This window comes from Oncorhynchus kisutch, linkage group LG20 (genome assembly GCF_002021735.2).
Source record: "Oncorhynchus kisutch isolate 150728-3 linkage group LG20, Okis_V2, whole genome shotgun sequence".
Taxonomy (NCBI): Eukaryota; Metazoa; Chordata; class Actinopteri; order Salmoniformes; family Salmonidae; genus Oncorhynchus; species Oncorhynchus kisutch.
The window spans coordinates 50486364-50503048 of NC_034193.2; the positions used below are offsets into that span (position 1 = coordinate 50486364).

General features: G+C 45.0%; 1 protein-coding gene across 2 annotated transcripts; it reads right to left on the reverse strand.

The window, feature by feature from the left end:
* Positions 1–2140: 2140 nt before the first annotated feature.
* LOC109866046 (centromere protein M) lies at positions 2141–16466 on the reverse strand. 2 transcript variants are annotated; one of them, XM_020454602.2, is made up of 6 exons: positions 16268–16466; positions 15974–16053; positions 15640–15735; positions 15452–15531; positions 4386–4477; positions 2141–3359 (listed from the first exon to the last, which is right to left on the reverse strand). In XM_020454602.2, exons 1-6 carry the CDS (start codon positions 16322–16324, stop codon positions 3210–3212), a joined length of 555 nt encoding a protein of 184 aa, XP_020310191.1. In that variant the 5' UTR covers positions 16325–16466; the 3' UTR covers positions 2141–3209. The 2 variants fall into 2 exon arrangements, with proteins under 2 accessions (XP_020310191.1, XP_020310190.1); XM_020454601.2 differs by having other exon boundaries at positions 15640–15738; positions 16268–16464.
* Between the last annotated feature and the right edge of the window lie 219 nt (positions 16467–16685).

Consider the following 16685-nt stretch of genomic DNA (forward strand, 5'->3'; position numbering starts at 1 on the left):
CTCCCTTGTGCTTCCAATATATGGTCTTTCCCCCCTCTCATGGTGTCCAATGTCATTATCAGTGAGGAAACAGGATACCTTAGACTTCTTTAAATCAGCATTAACACAGTGGATCCCAAACCAGGACTAGGTCTCAAACAGCTTCCCAACCTATAATTTTTCTTAACACTCCACAAAATGTAACCATTAACACTTTATGGTTCACACAACAGCCAGAAACGCCATTCAACTTCTCTACCTAGCTGCTGGTTATTATTTTGCCTAGCCCTGATCAGCGAGAGGAAGATACGTGTGTCTCCACCTGAGCCTGTCTGTCAGTGGTCACCCCCTGCATACTTATTACATACTGAATGATTTAGCAGTGTGACAGTGTATGTGTGTCGACATGTGGCAGATTGTGTGTGTTACACTGTGCAAACATCATTTCAGATGGCAGAATGCAAAACCCTTCTGAAATGCAGTATTCATTTTGTCATGTCCTACAGTGCAGAAATGATTTGGCAACAGGTCCCTCAGACTCCAGAGCCAACAATGGCTGACACCGACGTCAACAAGATGTTTAAACCAGTCGCGACACAACATACACACTGAATCACCCACAGGAGCAGTAGAGAATTGGGGTAAAGAGCAAGGGGGGGGGGGGGGGTGATGTATATCCCACTAGGCACCAACTGGTTGAATCTAGAATTGAAGTCAGAAGTTTACATACACTTAGGTTGGAGTGATTAAAAATCGTTTTTCAACCACTCCACAAATTTGTTATTAAAAACAGCAGTTTGGCATGTCGGTTAGGACATCTACTTTGTGCATGACACAAGTCATTTTTCCAACAATTGTTTACAGACAGATTATTTCACTTATAATTATTCACTGTATCACAATTCCAGTTGGTCAGAAGTTTACATACACTAAGTTGACTGTGCCTTTAAACAGCTTGGAAAATTCCAGAAAATGTCATGGCTCTAGAAGCTTCTGATAGGCTAATTGACATCATTTGAGTCAATTGGAGTTGTTCCTGTGGATGTATTTCAAGGCCGACATTCAAACTCAGTGCCTCTTTGCTTGACATCATGGGAAAATCAAAAGAAGTCAGCCAAGAAATCAGAAAAAAAGAGCTCCACAAGTCTGGATCATCCTTTGGCGCAATTTCCAAACTCCTGAAGGTACCACGTTCATCTGTACAAACAATAGTACGCAAGTATAAACCCCAAGGGACCACGCAGCCGTCATACCACTCAGGAAGGAGACGTGTTCTGTCTCCTAGAGATGAACATACTTTGGTGCGAAAAGTGCAAATCAATCCCAGAACAACAGCAAAGGACCTTGTGAAGATGCTGGAGGAAACAGATACAAAAGTATCTATATCCACAGTAAAACGAGTCCTATAATCGACATAACCTGAAAGGTCGCTCAGCAAGGAAGAAGCCACTGCTCCAAAACCGCCATAAAAAAGCCAGACTACGGTTTGCAACTGCACATGGGGACAAATATCGTACTTTTTGGAGAAATGTCCTCTGGTCTGATGAAACAAAAATAGAACTGTTTGGCCATAATGACCGTCGTTATGTTTGGAGGAAAAAGAGGGATGCTTGCAAGCCAAAGAACACCATCCCAACCGTGAAGCACGGGGGTGGCAGCATCATGTTGTAGGGGTGCTTTGCTGCAGGAGGGACTGTTGCACTTCACAAAATAGATGGCGTCATGGGGATGGAAAATTATGTGGCTATATTGAAGAAACATCTAAAGACATCAGTCAGGAAGTTAAAGCTTGGTCGCAAATGGGTCTTCCAAATGGACATTGATCCCAAGCATACTTCCAAAGTTGTGGCAAAATGGCTTGAGGACAACAAAGTCAAGGTATTGGAGTGGCCATCACAAAGCCCTGACCTCAATCCTATAGAGAATTTGTGGGAAGAACTGGAAAAGTGTGTGCGAGCAAGAAGGCCTACAAACCTGACTCAGTTACACCAGCTCTGTCAGGAGGAATGGGCCAAAATTCACCCAACTTATTGTTGGTGTATCTAAACATCTGACTTCAACTGTATGTTGTTTCTACACCATTTCAAATACAACAAAATACATTTGATGATGTTGAATCAATGTGGAAAACTTATTAGATATGCAACAAAAGTAGTCAATGTAAAGGGATTTCGGGAATGTATTTTTTTCACCCAACTTTAAACCTAAATCCAGTTACATGGTTCAGATATGTTATTTTATGTTGAAAACTCAATCAAATGACGTTGAACTGATGTCTTTGTCCAGTGGGATAGCACACTGGAGATCTTCAACCAAGGGATATCAAAATACCTGATCTAAACAGGAAGGGGATGTGAACTTAGAGTTTGGGGATGGAGGAAATAGGAGGGAGGAGGGAGACGGATAGGAGTGAGGAGGTCAGGAGTCTGCAAATAGCTGGTTCACAATTAAAGAGGTTTAACAAGATCTTAAGCACATACACATGTAACATATTGCAAGAATTGTGTTATTAAAAAAAAAATTGCATACAAAATGGTTGACGTTGTACACAATTTTCAGGAACCTATTTTGACTCGAGTACTCTTAAAACTACTGGCTGAAATTTTACAAAACCTTTATAAAAGCATCTAAGATTGTCTCAACTAGCTAAGACGTTTATTTCTCACGTAGGTCAAAGAAACACTACATAATGAAAGATAAGGGGACATCAATTGCATGGTTCAATTGTCACTGTTGGGCGTATCTCAGAAAACCACATCCTTTCTATCATCCTGTTTCTATAGCAACCAGAAAGCAATTTGGAGGCATTGAACCAACGGCTTTCGCCAGGCAGCAGGCACTCCACCTAATGTCAGTATATTGACACAGCAACAAGAGACATTCTAAAAAAGTAAGGCTAGTGTGTAACCTCAATTATATTTACAAAGATACCAGACCATTTCCTTTACAAATGAGATCAAAGCCACAAAAAAAAATGTAAATGGTTAAAAGTTTACAATGTGAACAAAACCAAAAATGTATTTTAAAAAAAAGGTACTAAGTGCATGGTAAACATACTGTATATACAAACAAAATGTTAACATCATCACATGCAGTCCACTCTATATAAACCTGTTACATGAATCTGCTTTAGAGACCGCAACAGCTATTGAGCACAAGTAACAGTCCATGTAACTACCTGGTCAACCAGACTTGGCTCGTCCAGGTGATGTTCTGGACTGGGTTCAAGATCACTCAAAGTTCTGCTGGTCAATGTCAGAGGGCACAGTGCAGCGGGTCAAGGTGGACAGGTAGAGACCAGTTGCCATAGGGACAAGACCGGCCGCTACCTTGAGAATGGCCAGTAATCGGCGTGCTGCCGTGGTCACCCCCTCTGTTGTCTGAGGGGAGAAAGAAAGGAAGATGGAGGAATAAATAAATGGGGAAAAAAACAAATGTTTCATGAAATAACAGAATGACACACTTATAAAAGATAATGAGTTTGTATTTTCCATCAGTCTATTCATAACACAAGCTTCATTAAATAAACAAACAAACTCACAGCACTATCAACAAGGCAGGTCCTACAGGCTCTAGTATGGCTCAAAGTAGAGGAGACGTCATCCCTACTTGTATTTGTGAGAGGTATTGACATGTTGAAAGCACCGAGCTGTCTGTTTAAACGATTAGCACACAGCTCAGACAACCATTCATACCCCACAAGACATGGTTTCTTCACAGTCCAAGTCCAGAACAGACTATGGGAGGCGCACAGTACTACATAGCGCCATGACTACATGGAACTCTATTCCACATCAGGTAACTGATACAAGCAGTATAATCAGATTTATTTCAAACAAATTTAAACATAAAAATACACCTTATGGAACAGCGGGGACTGTGAAGCAACACAAACATAGGCACAGACATGTATGCATACACACGATAACATACGCACATGTACACATAGATTTTGTGTTGTAGATATTTGGTAGTGGAGTATGGGCCTGAGGGCACACAGTGTATTGTGAACTCTCTTATAAATGTAATGTATGTATTTGGGGCTTCCGAGTGGCACAGCAGTCTAAGGCACTGCATTTCAGTGCTAGAGGTGTCACTACAGACCCTGGTTCGATTCCAGGCTGTATCACAACCGGACGTGATTGGGAGACCCTAAGGGCGGCACACAGTTGGCCCAGTGTTGTCCGGGTTTGGCCGTCATTGTAAATAAGAATTTGTTCTTAACTGACTTGCCTAGTTAAATAAAAGGTTAAATACAAATAAATCATGTTTTAAAAAAATTGTATAACTGCCTTAATTTTGCCAGACCCCAGGAAGAGTAGCTGCTGCCTTGGTAGCAGCTAATGGCGATGCATAATAAATACAAATATAGTGTTTCACCTGTCAATCATGTCTATGAATCATACCTGATCCTCTGCACACAATAGGGGGCAGTGGAGGGATGCAGCCAGCGTCCTCACAGAGACCAGCCGCTCAGGGGGCACTGACACATTACGAGCTGGAGGAGGAGACACAGACACACCACAGAAACACAGGTGATAGAAATCTTTCAATATAATGATGATAGAATGTGATAAGCGAGGGCCTCCCGAGTGGAGCAGTGGTCTAAGGCACTGCAGTGCTAGCTGTGCCACTAGAGATCCTGGATCGAGTCCAGGCTCTGTCGTGACTGGGAGACCCATGGGGCGGCACACAATTGGCCCAGCGTCGTCCGGGTTAGGGGAGTGTTTTGCCGGCAGGGATGTTCTTGTCCCAATCGCGCTCTAGCAACTCCTGTGGCGGGCCAGGCGCAATGCACGCTGACACGGTCGCCAGGCGTACGGTATTATGTTTCACTATATTGGATCACTCCAATATATTGGTATCACTCCGCGGCGGAGGGATACATCCGATGTGAGGATTTAGAGATTTACTTTTGTGTACACCTGTGTCACAGCTGGGGTCCGCCCCTATATGTATAGACCACAGCGTTAGGTTCGCTTTCATTTTATCGGTGGACGTCTGTATGTTGAGGTACAAACTTTCTGAAGTTCGCTTGGTAAGTCGCTGGTAAGTGTAATATCTTGCGTGGAAGTATACTCACTGGCTGTTTGCAGCCTGGAGTAGCTGGCCACTTGGCCAGCCCCTCCTCTTCAGTGCTCCACTGTGCATGGTTGATCTGTATCTTCCGCCCGTGGTTTGTCATGCTTGCGTTTCATTAGCGTTACACTACGACTCCATGTGCATTAATATATTGGTGGCTCTTGCTGCCACAAACTGTAATTTATCTTACACAACTTGCCGACTGGCTTGTTCTGTGTGTTGTGAATTGCCTTAACATACTGAATGTTCTTTCCCCTGCAGAGTGTAAGAGTATCGTAGTGGGCTTTCCACTACGTTGAGACATTAACTTTGGAGTTCTTTTAGGGAATAATCAGAATTTGTTGGTAACATAGGTAAGATGTTTTATATTCATCATATGTTTGTAAGTTACTTCTCATCAAGAATGTTATTTTTGTATAATACTGTGGCAGGGTTGCAGTATCTGTTCTATGTCAAGACTAAGTTGCATGGGCCGCAGAGAGGGGAGAGGTCAAGGGATCATCAAGCGTGTATCTCTTGGCTCCACAATGTCTGTGTGCCAGTCAGTGTGTCTCTGTGATCTTGTCAAGATAGGATGAATTTGATATATGCCTGTTGATATGGAGGGTTGGTTTATGGGTTCTGAGTTTGAGAAAGGAGACAAAGCTGAACAATGAATTATGCCGATGGTGTCTTATCCTGTGTATCTTTGCTATAAAGGATCCCATTTGCCATTGTGTTGGGACTCAACTTTTCATTAGAGATACTGAACTGTTGAAAGTCAAAAGGCTATTGCAATGTGGAGGGGGCTCTCAGAGAATTCATTGATAGACACTGAATTACCTGAGAGTCACAGGATTGTGATAGAGCTCATATAATTAAAGATGGACTTTGATAACTAACTCTGACTTGTGTGTGTGGTTTGCTCCCATGATTTGGTAAATAGAGGAAATTTCCAGGTGTTACTCCATATGGTTCTGTTTTTACTGCTTGGATATGAAACCGGTAGGTAATATTGGCGTAAATCATTTTTATTTTATTTTTTATTATCCATTACCTGGTTGCTGTTTTTTTGTCTGCCTGTTTTTCCCACGGGGGTCTACCCAGTGTTTGCAGCGGTACTGGGTAATTTATCCCTCACCGGTGTCATGACGTTTCCCTTTTTGGGTACAGCAAACCCCATCCCCCTCTCCCTGTCTCCTGCACCCAGGCTGCTGTGGTCAGAGAGAGGTCGTAAATTCCTGGAGGAGATTATCTCCTCATGGCCACAGTTTTGAGACAGAGTGAATTTTCATAGAGAACAAAGGCATTTCTTCCACCTCACAGAACTTGAGGTCTGAACAACATTTATGTTCTAGAGAAGGTATAAAAGATCGGTGAAGTAACCAGCTACGAACTGGTCTGTTTGGTACAATTTGGTGAAACTCATGGGAGACAATACGATTACATTACCATAACGCTGTTTATATAATAGCCTCAGATATGAGGTTTACATCTAATTGTTGTATAAGATGAATGAGTGAAGATGATACTGTTTGTAAAATTGTGTAATGTGATTTTGGACTGTTTAATGAAGGAAACTCCAAATCCCTTTTAACTAAATCAGAGGACCGCCCATGAGCCCAGTTTGGACCTGGCATCATGAGACAGTCTTTTTCTGCCCCCCCCCCCGAAGAAAAGCCCCACTTTGAGAATTTCTCAACAGACCATGTTTCCCTAAATTACAAGAGGACAAAGGTTGCAGACCAGCTAACCTTGATAACGAGAGGGCCAAGGTTTGAGTAGATGGCTGAATATTTTAACCATACCACGTGGTTAAACTCAGATATGAATTATCTTTTAAATGAATTACTAGTCTGCAGCTAGGAATTCAGTATCATTGAACGCAAAGACCGACAACCACCGAAACATCTATCCATAACGACATGAATGAATGTCACTCTGAACTATCCATTCTACCCACGACAGAGATGGCGGACAAACTCTCCAACAGAAACAAACTTTTCAACAGAGACCCCGACGACACACTGAGCGTAAATATATTTTTTGATTGCAATTGTTCCCGAATGAGTGAGCGGTCATGTGCAAAGGATTAGCATTACAAATGTTATAATTATCAACTGTGTGTTGTCATCTCAGTCGACCCCCACTTCCCTTTTGTACAACAAGCCGCGATGCCGGTTTATCCCACTAGGGAAACTCCGTTATCATTTCCTTGTAACTATCTACTGTTTGTTTATGCATTTCTGTGAATTACTTAGTGAATAAATGATTTTAGACAATTGATGTATGGATGACTCATTGTGAAGACTGGGTTCGTGCAGATAACCAACAATTTACGACATTTGGAATGAGACTAACGTGAGGTAAAATAAATAATTAATTCATCAGAAGACTATTGAACAGATATGAAAATATCTGAACTGTTATATTAGGAAAATTATAACGTTCTAATCTGAATATTTTCCTTGGTGCCCGGACTTCCTAGTTAATTACAGTTACATGATTAATAAATGTAATCGAATAATAATAATAATAATAATAATAATAAGAGAGTCATTTGATAAAGATTAATCTTCAGTTTAATGATGCCAAAGACAAGACACCGGGTTCCTATTCCTCCAAGCGTGTCACGACATAACTCTCCCAGGGCGTCAAACCCCTGCTCCGTGGCCTTGTTGGCTTGACTGAGCTTATGGCTTCCCTTTGTGACAGGTGTGATGGTGGCATCCGCCCTGGGCATCCGCATACCTCATGTATGCACTGGCTGGAACACCCTACTGGATGCCTGTTTTGTGGCGTGTTCTCAGAATGCCTGCACCTGGCGCGATTGGAGGCCATGCGCGAGTGGGTCGACCAGGCTCGGGCTCAGGCTGGGGACGAGCTCCCTCCCGCAGGAGTGATGCGGCAGCGAGCTGTTAGTCCCCCTTCTGGGCCCAGTACCCTTCCCAGGAAGCAAGGCCGGCGAGGCCGGAGTATTTGATGCGGACTTGAAAGCCACACATGGGTCCCTCTTCTCTCTTGGCTGCCTTACCAACGCGGCCATGCTGCTATAGGCCTACCTGCAGGAGGGCACATAGGAGCTCCTCTGGGAAGTGATGGAGATGTCTTGTCTGCTTTCCCTGCTCCAGAGGGTGGGGTCCCTTTCCTGACCCATCGTCTTGTGCTAAGGGAAGACAACGGGAGCAGCACAGTTTGCGGTGAAGCAACAGCCCGCCCCCCCCCACACGGGTCTTACCCAGTTTTTGCAGAGGTACTGGGTAATTTATCCCTCACCGGGTTCCTATTCCTCCAAAGGGATCACGACATAAGTTCTCCCAGGGCGTCTGACCGCTGCTCCGTGGCCTTGGTGTCTTGGTTGAGCTTAAGGCTTCCCTTTGTTACAGGTGTGACGCCCCGAGCTTATGGCTTCCCTTTGTTACAGGTGTGATGGTGTCAATCGTCAACGCCATAGGGAAGTGCATGGGAAACCCAGGCGCTCGGGCGCCAGAGGAGAGGCGGACTCCGGCAGGACCCCTGACACTACCTTCCCGGCCACTTCTCCCGGTCTCAAAGGGCAAAGTGGGAGGAGGGTGTGGAGTCCCCCTGGGTGTTGTCCACAATGCTCGAGGGGTACAGACTCCAATTCCGGTGCCGGCCCCCGTCCTTCAGGTGCCTTTCGTGTCACCACGGTGGCCAACCCCCTGAAGAAAACCCTGCGGCTGGATCAAGACATCCGAACGGCTAGGTGGGTTCTACTCCACTTATTTTGTGGTCTCAAAAAGAGAATAAGGGTTTTGATCGATTCTGGACCTCCGCAACCTCAATGGGTACTTGAAGGTACTGAGGTTCCACATGCTGTCCCCAGCCGCGTGTTGCAGGCCGTGTCCAGGGACCAGTGGTTTGTGACGCTGGACCTTGGGGATGCGTACTTCATGTTCCTGTTCACCCAGCTCATTGGCAGTACCTCCGATTCACTTTCAAAGGGACGGCTTATAAATTCATGATTCTTCCCTTTGGCCTCTCCTTGGCACCCCGCACTTTCACACGCCTGGTCCTGGCACCTCTCACATCCCGAGGATTGTTGATCCTCAATTACCTGGATGATTGGCTGATTTGTGCCCCAACCAGGACCCAGGTCCTGTCAGACAGAGACATACTCCTGACCCACATCGGCGGGCTGGGCATTACAGTAAGCGACAAGAAGAGTAATCTGACACACCACCCAAAGGTTGGCCTTCATTGGTATGGAACTGGACTCAGACCTCATGAGAGCACGCCTGCCCACCAGAAGGGTTCAGGCGATCTTATTGACCACTTCGGCAGGGGCGAGTGGTATCTGCCCTGACAACGCCTGTTGGGCTTGCTGATGGTAGCCTCGTTGATGATTCCTACAGTCTCTTCAACGGTGGTTCAACTCCCACCGGCTGCACCCGAAGCGCCAAAGTCACCGCCAGCCGCACAGGGCCTCAGGGCATTGTTGAGGTGGCGCCGTCGCGGGGGGGGGTGACCAAGGGCAGATTGGCTACCCCCTTGGAGCAGCAGGCACATCAATAAACTAGAAAGCTGAGCTGTACTGCTGGCCCTGCGGTCTTTCCTTACACATCTGAAAGGAAGACATATCCTGGTGAGAACAGACAACAGCACAGCAGTGGCTTACATCAACCATCAGGGTGGACTGAGGTCACACCGCCTCAATCTTATAGCACAGGAGCTCCTCTGGGCTCAGGTACGTCTAGTGTCTCTACGCGCAGCGCATGTATCTGACATCCTGAGTGTGACAGCGGTTATGCTCTCGAGGGAGGGCCCACCACCTTGGGACTGAAGCCTACATCCCCAGGTGGTGCAGCACCTGTGGGACAAGTTCAGGAGGGTGCAGGGGGACCCGTATGCCTCCCTGGACAATGCACACTGCCCCCTGTGGTACTCCATGTTGGAGCCACCAGGGCCTCTGGGCTTGGATGCTCTGGCTCTCGATTGGCCAGGGCTGGAGCTTTCCCCATTCCCCCCTTTTCCTCTGATCCAGGCTGAGCTGGACAGGACCAGGATGGAAGAGCATCATCTGCTTCTGGTGGTCCCATACTGGCCCAGCTGGCCCAGCCTTCTTCTGTCCCTGTTGTCTGGGACACCTTGGCAACACCTTGGCAACTTCCCCTGAGACCAGACCAATAGTCCATGTTAGGACTACAGGAGTGTGTAATGAACACCATGCAGAGCACAAGGGCGCCGGCTACAACCGCGGCATACCAGTTGTGCCGGCGGTTGTTCTGCTCTTGGTGCACTGGTATTGAGGTCGTGCCCGAATCATGTGGGGTGCAGTATGTCCTCCAATACCTGCAGTCTCGCCTCCCTGAAACACCTCTCTATTAAGGTGGCTTTCTTGGTAGCAATTACTACCATAAAAAGGGTGCGTGAGCTCCATGCTCTTTCAGTAAGTTCTGAGGGCTAAAGGATGGACACTGGGGGGAGGAGTATATCTCTCCACCCCAACTCTTCATTCCTCCCGAAGGTTTTGTCAGAGACAGGCATGAGAACATCCCTTTTATCCTGTCTGCTTATGACCTCCCGGCAGTGGCGGGGGAGTCTGGCCCTCCCTCCGGCATGCTGTGCCCTGTGAGGGCACTGGCTGCCTATGTGGAGTGGACACGGTCAGTGAGAACAACAGACCAGATCTTTGTCTGTTATGGTGAGAGAGTCCTGGGGGCTGGGCTATCAAAGCAGAAGCTCTCTCACTGGATCATGGACACGATTACGACAGCATACAGCCTGGCTGGCATGCCAGTGCTGGGATCTGTGGTGGCACATTCAACACGAGGTGTGGCTGCATCCTGGGCTCTACTGAGAGGAGTGCCCCTCACTGAGAACTGTGCTGCGGCCAGCTGGGCTTCCACTTGCACCTTTGCTAGGTACTATCAGGTAAATGTGGCACCTCCCTCTGCAGTGGATTCAACGGTCCTGGGCGTCACCTCCCCTTCTGGGGACTGTGTCGGGACCCCCCTTCCACTTTGACGGTCCCTGTGTCTTGGTCCCGCACTGGGACTTCGCCGCTGGCTGGCCAGGTCCCTCTAGCACCGACTAATCTGATACGGGAATACCAATATATTGGAGTGATCCAATATAGTGAAACATAACGAAGGCTACATATGTAACCACGATTATGTGAGCTATATGGATCACTCCAATCCTCTACGGTGCTAGAGACTAGAGGTCGACCGATTAATCGGAATGGCCGATTTCAAGTTTTCACAACAAGCGGTAATTTTGGACGCCGATTTTGCCGATGTTTTTTTTTTGTTTTTTTCCCGCCATTATTTAATCTTCATTTAATTAGGCAAGTCAGTTAAGAACACATTCTTATTTTCAATGACGGCCTAGGAACGGTGGGTTAACTGCCTTGTTCAGGGGCAGAACGACAGATTTTTACCTTGTCAGCTCAGGGATTCAATCTTGCAACCTTACGGTTAACTAGTCCAACGCTCTAACCACCTGCCTCACGAGGAGCCCGCCTGTTAAGAAGCCAAGGTAAGTTGCTAGCTAGCATTAAACTTAATCAATCATAATTACTAGTTATAACTACACATGGTTGATGATATTACTAGTTTATCTAGCGTGTCCTGCGTTGCATATAATCGATGCAGTGCGCATTCGCAAAAAAGACTGTCGTTGCTCCAACGTGTACCTAACCATAAACACCAATGCCTTTCTTAAAATCAATACACAGAAGTATATTTGTAAACCTGCATATTTAGCTAAAAGAAATCCAGTTTAGCAGGCAATATTAACCAGGTGAAATTGTGTCACTTCTCTTGCGTTCATTGCACGCAGAGTCAGGGTATATGCTACAGTTTGGGCCGCCTGGCTCATTGCGAACTAATTTGCCAGAATTTTACGTAATTATGACATAACATTGAAGGTTGTGCAATGTAACAGGAATATTTAAGACTGATGGATGCCACCCGTTAGATAAAATACGGAACGGTTCCATATTTCACTGAAAGAATAACCATCTTGTTTTCGAGTTGATAGTTTCCGGATTCGACCATATTAATGACCTAAGGCCCACATTTATGTGTGCTATTATGTTATAATTAAGTTTATGATTTGATAGAGCAGTCTGACTGAGTGATGGTAGGCAGCAGCAGGCTTGTAAGCATTCATTCAAACAGCACTTTCATGCGTTTTGCCAGCAACTCTGCTGTTTATGACTTCAAGCCTATCAACTCCCGAGATTAGGCTGGTGTAACAATGTGATGTGAAATGGCTAGCTAGTTAGCGGGGTACGCGCTATAGCGTTTCAAACGTCACTCACTCTGAGACTTGGAGTAGTTGTTCCCCTTGCTCTGCATGGGTAACGCTGCTTCGAGGGTGGCTGTTGTCGTTGTGTTCCTGGTTCGAGTCCAGGTAGGAGCGAGGAAAGGTACAGAAGCTATACTGTTACACTGGCAATACTAAAGTGCCTATAATAACATCCAATAGTCAAAGGTATATGAAATACAAATGGTATAGAGAGAAATAGTCCTATAATTCCTATAATAACTACAACGTAAAACTTCTTACCTGGGAATATTAAAGACTCATGTTAAAAGGAACCACCAGCTTTCATATGTTCTCATGTTCTGAGCAAGGAACTTAAACGTTAGCTTTCTTACATAGCACATATTGTACTTTTACTTTCTTCTCCAATACTTTGTTTTTGCATAATTTAAACCAAAATGAACATGTTTCATTATTTATTTCAGGCTAAATTTATTTTATTGATGTATTATATTAAGTTCAAATAAGTGTTCATTCAGTATTACTGTAATTGTCATTATTACAACAACAAAAAAATTAAAAGCGTCCGATTAATCGGCATCGGCTTTTTTTGTCATGCAATAATCGGTATCGGCGTTGAAAAATCATAATCGGTCGACCTCTACTCGAGACACTAAAGTCCATGGAGAATAAGAGTGCCTCCTCTCAGCTGCCCACTGCACTGAGACAAGGAAACACTGTCACCACTGAAAAATCCATGATAATCGAGAATTTCAATAAGCATCTCTCTACGGCTGCCCATGCATTCCATCTGGCTACCCCAACACCGGCCAACAGCTCTGCACCCCTGCAGCAATTGGCCCAAGCCCCCCAGCTTCTCCTTCACCCAAATGCAGACAGCTGGTGTTCTGAAAGAGTTGCAAAATCTGGATTCCTACAAATCAGCTGGGCTAAACAATCTGGACCCTCTCTTCCTAAAATTATCTGCCGCAATTGTTGCAACCCCTATTACAAGTCTGTTCAACTTCTCTTCCGCATCGCCTGAGATTCCCAAAGATTGGAAGGCGGCAGCGGTCATCCCCCTCTTCAAAAGGGGAGACACTAGACCCAAACTGTTACAGACCTATAGCCATCCTACCCTGCCTTTCTTAAGTCTTCGAAAGCCAAGTGAACAAACAGATCACCGACCATTTCGAATCCCACCGTACCTTCTCCGCTATGCAATCTGGTTTCCGAGCTGGTCACTGGTGCACCTCAGCCACGCTCAAGGTACTAAACAATATCATAACTGCCATCGATAAAAGACAGTACTGACTGTGCAGCCATCTTTATCGACCTGGCCAAGGCTTTCGACTGTCAATCACCGTATTCTTATTGGCAGACTCAACAGCCTTGGTTTCTCTAATGACTGCCTCGTCTGGATCGCCAACTACATCTCAGATAGAGTTTAGTGTTTGTCCGAACCTCTGGCAGTCAATGGGGGTGCCACAGGGTTCAATTCTCGGGCGGACTCTTTTCTCTGTATATATCAATGATGTCGCTCTACACAGACGACATCATTCTGTATACATATGGCCGTTCTTTGGACACTGTTAACAAACCTCCAAACAAGCTTCAACACCACACAACACTCCTTCCGTGGCCTCCAACTGCTCTTAACAGCTAGTAAAACGAAACGCATGCTCTTCAATCGCTGCCCGCACCCGCCCGCCCGACTAGCATCACTACTCTGGATGGCTCTGACTTAGACAACTACAAATACCTAGGTGTCTGGTTAGACTGTAAACTCTCCTTCAAGACATTAAACATCTAGAATCGACTTCCTATTTCGCAACAAAGCATCCTTCACTCATGCTGCCAAACATACCCTCGTAAAACTGACTATCCTACCAATCCTTGACTTCGGCGATGTCATTTACAAAATAGCCCCCAAAACTCTACTCAGCAAATTGGATGCAGTCTATCACAGTGCCATCCATTTTGTCACCAAAGCCCCATATACTACCCACCACTGCGACCTGTATGCTCTCGTTGGCTGGTCCTTGCTACATATTCGTCGCCAAACCCACTGACTCCAGGTCATCTATAAGTCTTTGCTAAGTAAAGCTCCGACTTATCTCAGCTCACTAGTCACCATAGAAACACCCACCTGTAGCACGCGCTCCAGCAGGTATATTTCACTGGTCATCCCCAAAGCCAACACCTCTTTTGGCCCCATTTCCTTCCAGTTCTCTGCTGCCAATGACTGGAACAAATTGCAAAAATCACTGAAGTTGGAGACTTAGGTCTCCCTCACTAACTTTAAGCGTCAGCTGTCAGAGCAGCTTACCGATCCCTGCAGCTGTACACAGCCCATGTGTAAATAGCCCATCCAACTATCTAACTCATACCCATATTTGTTTTTCTGCTCTTTTGCACACCAGTATTTCTACTTGAACATATCTCACTCCAGTGTAAATTGATACATTGTAATTACTTCACCACTATTGGTCTATTTATTGCCTTACCTCCTTACTTAATTTGCACACACTGTATACAGATTTTTCTAGTGTTATTGACTGTACACTTGTTTATTCCATGTGTAACTCTGTGTTGTTTTTGTTGCACTGCTTTGCTTTATCTTGGCCAGGTCGCAGTTATAAATGAGAACTTGTTCTCAACTGGCATACCTGGTTAAATAAAAGGTGACATTTAAAAAATAATATATAGAGGCACCTCAAAAATTATGTAGAGAACGTGTCGCAGCCATGGGGTCTATATATAGGGGCGGACCCCAGCTGTGACACAGGTGTACACAGGAGTAAATCTGTAAATCCTCACCTCGGATGTATCCCTCCGCCACGGAGTGATACCAATATATTGGGAGTGATCCATATTGCTCACATAACCGTGGTTACATACGTAACCTTCGTTTCCTCAGACACATTGGTGCGGCTGGCTTTCGGGTTAAGCGGGCTTTGTGTGAGGAAGCAGTATGACTTGGCTGGGTTGTGTTTCGGAGGACTCCGTACCGGAGTTGCAGCGATGAGACATGACTAACTACCAATTGGATACCATGAAATTGGGGAGAAAACAGGGTAAAAGTACAAATAAAAAATATATATATATAATAATTGTGATAAGTGTTGATGAAAGATGGATAAAGGAGAAGGATAGACAGGCGAGTTCATTTCCTTACCACTGGTAACCAGGAAGCAGACTTTGCCCTGGAAGTAACCTGGGTCTAAATACTTGAGGGAGGTCTCTGCTGACTGGAAGCTGAGGAGAGAGAAAAGCAGTAGCATTACCACTGGAAGGAGGCCAGTAAAGCCACACAATGGGTCCATCTCCATATGGATGGTTCTTATTGTCTGTATGTGAATGTACCTGAGCTCTGAGGTTAGGTGAATGATGAAAACCACCAGATCTATCCGAGGCCGAGACTCCTCATTTTCCATGGGGAGTGGGAGGCTTCTGGCCAACCTTCTGGTACAGAAAGACAAGACAAGACTGTTAGAAGGGTTGTGACTAGATGGTATACAGCTACTTTCGTCAAGTGACTTTTCGTAGCAGGTTAGGAGAGCATTTTAGCTAACTCTAATCCTTTTTTAAACCTAAATCCCCTAACATGTTATGAAAAGTCTCTTCCGTCCGTAGCTGTATACCATCTAGTCAAAACCCCTACCTAGCTCGCTAGTTAAGAACTCAATTCAGTACTTACACATTGACGTTGACAGTCTTCTCTTGAAGAACAACAGTGTCAGCTAACTTCTGCTGAAATTGCTCTTCGTTCTCCACCAGCTGGAATGAGAAACACATTAATTGACTAACGGGTGAGTTAGCGGTGTTGTGTCAGCTATCTAACTAAACAGATACAAATATCGACTTCTGTTTATGTAAATGTATCAATAATCTGGATAGCAGTAATGTCCCATTTGTCGTAGTGATAAGAATCTTTGCTAATTAGTTACGTTTGCTAGCTACCTAGGCCAACGTTACTTACAGGACCACTTACCAGTATGTTGGCCGTGTTTAGTCCAGGAAGTTTACTAAATGGTTTGAGTAAAGACATTTTACTTCCAAAAAGTCCAATTGTGTTATAAAGCGTTCAACAATCCTGTCGCTAAATAACAATTCATACACAACTCCAATGTTATGGTGGAATAAAATAATTTATCCATGACTTTTGTGGCGCGTAATTTTAAACTTCCGTTAAACGTCATGACGTCTTCTTCTGCTGCCATTTTCTTACGGAGCACGACTGCAATCTACTGTCTAAAAAGTGTAACTACACAAATGTAATCCTGCTGCTACCTCCACTTTGCACAATAATTCGGATATTTCTTTGATAAACAGTCAATTAAAGCTAGAAGCCATAGTTGCTACATCCATTTTTGAACTTATAAATTAATGATATATACCCATTGATTCTT

Coding starts and splice junctions, on each gene's coding strand:
- LOC109866046 (XM_020454601.2), bottom strand. CDS start 16,324: ATGTCTTTACTCAAACCATTTAGTAAACTTCCTGGACTAAACACGGCC. Junction 15,739..15,973: donor AAGACTGTCAACGTCAATGT/GTAAGTACTGAA, acceptor TTTCTGTACCAG/AAGGTTGGCCAGAAGCCTCC. Junction 3,360..4,385: donor TATTGTGTGCAGAGGATCAG/GTATGATTCATA, acceptor TTCTCCCCTCAG/ACAACAGAGGGGGTGACCAC.